This window comes from Emys orbicularis, chromosome 1 (assembly GCF_028017835.1).
Source record: "Emys orbicularis isolate rEmyOrb1 chromosome 1, rEmyOrb1.hap1, whole genome shotgun sequence".
Taxonomy (NCBI): domain Eukaryota; kingdom Metazoa; phylum Chordata; order Testudines; family Emydidae; genus Emys; species Emys orbicularis.
Window position 1 is genome coordinate 369,396,282 of NC_088683.1, and position 5,341 is coordinate 369,401,622.

A 5,341-nucleotide genomic window follows, 5' to 3' on the forward strand; every position below is an offset into this window, starting at 1 on the left:
GGTCCCCCACCCCCCAACCAGAAGCTACTGGAAAGATGGGGAAAAGTAAACAGGTTGTGAACTTCCACTTCACTGAGTTACAAACCTGCCCCTGTCCTGCCTCCACTGCCCACCCTGGCTCCACCCTTGCAAAGGTGGCAGCCCCCAGCCGGGATCCCCCCATCCCGAGGTATCAGCCCCCCTTGAGCCCACTCTGCCCCCAGAAATTTCCTCATCATAAAGTGAGCTGGATAAGTTGATTGGGGGGATGGTATAATGAGATTGCCAGAATGGCATAAGGCCCATCTGAGACTGCTAGCAGCAAATATCTCCAATGGCCGTAAAAGATAAACACAATATGTTGGGAAGAGTTAACACAGGTATTGTAAAGGGAAATCATGCCTTGCCAAGCTACTAGAATTCTTTAGGGCATCAACAAGAATGTGGAGAAGGGTGATCCAGTGGCTATAGTGCACATGGACTTTCAGAAAGCCTTTGACAAGGTCCCTCGCCAAAGGCTCTTAGGGAAAGTAAGCTTTCATGGGATAAGACGGAAGGCCCCCTCATGGATTAGTAACTGGTTAAAATATAGGAAAGAAAGGATAGGAATAAATGGTCCATTTCACAGTGGAGTGAGGTAAACGGGGGGGTCCCCCAAGGATCTGTACTGGGCAAAGTGCTGTTCAACACATTCCTTAATAATGCGGAAAAGGGAGTGAACAGTGAAGTGGCAAAGTTAGCAGGGGATACAAAATTATTCAAGATAGTTAAGTACAAAGCTGGCTGTGAAGAATTGCAAAGGGATCTCACAAAACTGGGTGACTGGCCAACGAAATGGCCAATGAAATTCAGCATTGATAAGTGCAAAACGATGAACACTGGAAAAAATCATCCTAACTACACATATGTAAGGATGGGGTCTAAATTAGCTGATACCACCCAATAAAGAGATTGTGGAGTCGTCCTGGGTAGTTCTTTGAAAACTTCTGCTCTATGCACAGCAGTGGTTAAAAAGGCTAATAGATTGTTAAGAACCATTAGGAAATGGATAGAAAATGTTATACTGCCACTATATAAATCCATGGTACGGCCACACCTTCAATAGTGTGTCCAGTTCTGGTAACCCCACCTCAGTAAGGATATAGTGTAACTTGAAAAGGGTCAGAGAAGGGCAACAAAGATGATTAAGGGTATAGAATGGCTTCCATGTGAGGAGAGACTAAAAAGACTTGGACCGTTCAGCTTAGAAAAGAGACAACTAAGGGGGGATATGACAGAGGTCTATAAAATCATGACGGGTGTGGAGAAAGTGAATAGAGAAATGTTATTTACTTTTTCACACAATGTAAAAACCAGGGCAGCAGATTTAATACAAAAAAGCTAACCTATGGATCTCATTGCCAGGGGATGTTGTGATGGAAAAGGATTGAAAAAGACTTAGATAAGTTGATGGGGGATAGGTCCATCAATGGCTATTAGCCAAGCTGGTCAGGGATGCAAGCCCATGCTGCTGGTGTCCCAAAAACTCTGACCACCAGAAGCCGGAATGGGAAGACGGGGATGGATCACTTAATGATTGCCCTGTTCTGCTCACTCCCCTGAAGCACCTGGCATTTGTCACTGTCGGAAGACAAGACACTGGGCTAGATGGACTATTTGTCTGACCCAGTATATGCCGTTTTTATGTTCTTGTTGTTATGAAAAGCCTCTGCTCAAATGCGATTGTAAGATCTATAGCCTGTACCATTAAGTTCTGCAACCTTTTTGCAGAAACCTTTTTTGCAAACTTTGTAATTTCAGTTGTAGTTAATATAGCCTTTTAAGTTTTGTAACCCTTACTATCTCTGTAATCTTCTCAAGTTACCACTTGTATGACCCTCCAAGCTTTGTAATATTCAAAGAAAGTGTGAACAAGGGAGTGAATGTGAGACTGGGTGGAGAGGAACTGCAAGGAGCCAGGAGCCAGGTGTGTCTGATGTAATCTGCCCTGAGAAGGCAGTCAGGAAGTGCTGAAAAGAAAAGAAGAACCTGGTATGCAGGAGCTAGGAGCAAGGACTGGGAATGCTTCTCAGTGACGGACACAGAAGAGAAACTCAGTGTACATGACAGGAGCCGCCCAGTTCCAATAAAAAAGGAAACAGCCACACAAGTTGTGTTGGTGTGTGCGGGACCTGCTCAGCAGCCTGGATTCATGACCGCAGGCAGACACACCATGCTTCGGCTTCTCGGTCTCCTTGCTGACTCCGGTAACTCTCCGCCTGTGTAAGTGTGTGGGTGCATGAGGGTATGAATGCAGTGAATGTGTATATGAATAAGCTCCATCTTTTTCCTATCTGTTCAGCGGCATCGTAATAAAACTAATAGAGTGTGACCCTGGGTTGGTTTTTAGGGAAACTGAAGTAACACTTGTGAGACATTTCTACTCCAAAGCTCCAGGAATGGAAGGTGGGAATAAAAGCAGAAACAATTTCCCGCAGCATTTTTGTGGCATTAGCAGATGGTTACACAAGCCTCTAATCCCAGGAGGACTCATCACATTATCCTCAGTTGCAAAAGGGGTGACTAGCTGAAATTCTAGGGCCTACTTAAACACTGAATCACCGATTTGCTCTGGGGTAGTGTGTGGGGGTCTGTGCTGACTGAGCCATGTCCTCATGGGGTGGATCTCCAGGCTGAGGAGGCCCATGATGGCACATCAAAGCCACCCCTGCTCGGGTTCTGGGCTGTGCGGAGGAGGGCCATGCAATCCCTGCACTGTCTCCCTGAGGTGACTTGCTCCTGACTTCCATGCTGGCCCCAATGTGTGCTCACTTTGCCAATGAGGAAATTAAGGAGGAAAGAAACTCTCCCAAGGTGACACAGCGGGTTGGAAGGAGACGAAGACTAAAGCCCCTGTCTCCCAGTGTGCAGTCCAGTGCACTTCCCATGGGTGTATGGCATGTCCCCCTTGGCTGCTGCTTTCCTTCGCCATTAAGAGTCCAGCTCAGATGCAGCTTGTCACAGAGGAGATGCACACACCGTGCTCTCTCGCAGGGTGATTTTACATTTCTGCTTTCTTGCTTTGCTGTTTCCCTTCATCTTAGATCAGAGACTCACTCAGTCTGGCTGTTTTTTGTGGCAGTGCACAGTGCTGTTGTAGCCATGTCAGTCCCAGGATATTAGAGAGACAAACTGGGGTAGGAAAAATCTTTCATTGGACCCCAATTCTGTTGACGAGAGAGACCAGCTTTCGACCTCATGCAGTGGAAGTACATAATAAAAACATCCCTATAGCTCCAATGAAAACCTGGCGTTAATTTCCAAGTCCCAAAGCATTTTCTGTTGCCTGATTTAGCTGAGCAGGAAGCTTCTCCTGCACCACCGCTGAAAGACATAGATCACCCGTTTCAGGATCTCTTTTGTTGTCACGCCATACACAATGGGGTTTAACATGGGGGGAATGAGCACATAGAGGTTGGCCAGTAGGTTGAGAATATAACCTGGGATGATGTGCCCAAATCGGTGTGCAAAAAAGGAGAAAAAGGCCGGTGTGTAGAACATCAGTATGACACAGACATGGGAGCTGCAAGTGCGGAGAGATTTGAGCCGGGCGGCCTTGGATGGGAGCCGGAAGACGGCCCTGAGGATCAGCCCATAAGATACAGCAATGAGCACAGCATCCAAACCAATTACTAAAATAGCCATGGCTACACCATACCAAACGTTGACGGTGATGTCATCGCAGGCAAGCCGGGCTATGGCCATGTGCTCACAATAGGTGTGAGGCAGGAGGTTGGTTCTGCAGAACTTCAGCTGCTTCACGAGAAAGATGAGAGGGAAAATGAAACAGAAACTTCTTGTGACAACTGCCAGCCCCATCTTCCCGATGACAGACTTGGTTAGCATGATGGTGTATCTCAGGGGGTCGCAGATGGCAACGTACCGATCAAACGCCATGGCCAGCAGGATGGCCGACTCGGCAATAAAACTGACATGGATGAAGAACATCTGGGTCAGGCGGGCAGCAAAAGAAATGTCCCCTGCTCTAAACCAGAATACAGCCAGCATCTTGGGCACTGTAGTGGTAGATAACAGGAGATCCGCAGTGGCCAGCATGGACACGAATAGATACATGGGCTCATGGAGGCTTCGTTCTGTTAGTATGATGAATAGTAGGAGAGAGTTCCCAAAAAGCGTCACAACGTACATCAGACAGAAGGGGATGGCGATCCAGACATGAGAATCCTCCGTACCTGGGATGCCGGTCAGGATGTAAGTTAAAGGGTCAAAAATGGTGCGATTGTCAGCTGGCATCATGTACCATCACTTGGATCTTCTATTCAGTTTCCAGGAACTAACAGCAAAAGAGAAAATCAGTGAGAACTCGAATGTCAGCTAGGACTGGAATGCATTTGTTGACAGTGTCACGGGTTCCCCCATAGGTGCCACCTGGAACTGGGGTTTCATTGAGCCCTCTGACCCTGCATTCCCTCTCTCATTGTGCTGCTGTGACAAGCTGCAGACCTGCTCCCGATCTTACACTTACACCAGCACACACACAGGTAGGGACACACCCAGCTGCAGTTACATGCAGGCTCTAACCAGCGCTGCTTGTGAACCAACAATAGAGAGGCTGCAGCCAAATTAACCACCAGCTTCCCAGATTCATACCCCCCCACTGGAGTATAAAGCCAAAATGTTACAGTCTTACCCTGCACAGAGAACTGTACAGTGTAAGCTCATAGAATTTGCCCCCTCCCTGAATGTGGAAAGGAATATACAACAGCCTTTGCCCCTCGAGCTATGATTTTCCCATGCACTTCATTCCAACTCACTAGTTTAGATAAATCAAAAACAAGTGTATTAACTACCAAAGAGAAATTTTAAGTTATTATAAGGGATAGCAAACAGATCAAAGCAGATTACCTGGCAAATAAACAAAAATGCAACCTAAGCTTAATGTAAATTCTTAAAATCTATCTTTTCTTGTTAATAAACTTGTTCTGTTATAATCTAAACCAGCTTTGACTGGAGTGCTTGGGGGAAATCTCGGCTTGGTTATCCCAAGTGTGCATGCTCCTCTTCACATTGAGTGAGAGGCGACCAGGTATTAAACACACATAATGGCCAGATTTGGTCAGGGCAGGACTGTACTGCTCTGGGGTCCTACCTGGAAATCTGGTGGTTAGAGAGCCTGCGTGTAATTGTAGCTGGGTGTGTCTCTACCTGTGTGAATGCTGGTGAAAGTGCAGGCTCGAGGGCTTTGCAGCATGTCAGAGCAGTATAGGGTGAGTGGGAGCCATGTCCTCTGGGAGTGGATCTCCAGGTCGAGGAGGCCCATGATGGCACAGTCAAAGCCACCCCTGCTCAAGTTCTGGGCTGT

General features: G+C 47.1%; 1 protein-coding gene across 1 annotated transcript; it reads right to left on the bottom strand.

The window, feature by feature from the left end:
* Nucleotides 1-3,309: 3,309 nt before the first annotated feature.
* On the bottom strand, nucleotides 3,310-4,275 carry LOC135884535 (olfactory receptor 52B2-like). Its single transcript, XM_065411956.1, has one exon. It carries the CDS (start codon nucleotides 4,273-4,275, stop codon nucleotides 3,310-3,312), a length of 966 nt encoding a protein of 321 aa, XP_065268028.1.
* Nucleotides 4,276-5,341: the final 1,066 nt, after the last annotated feature.

Bases quoted from the DNA above. Each gene is read 5' to 3' on its own strand.
- LOC135884535 (XM_065411956.1), bottom strand. From the start codon at position 4,275: ATGATGCCAGCTGACAATCGCACCATTTTTGACCCTTTAACTTACATC.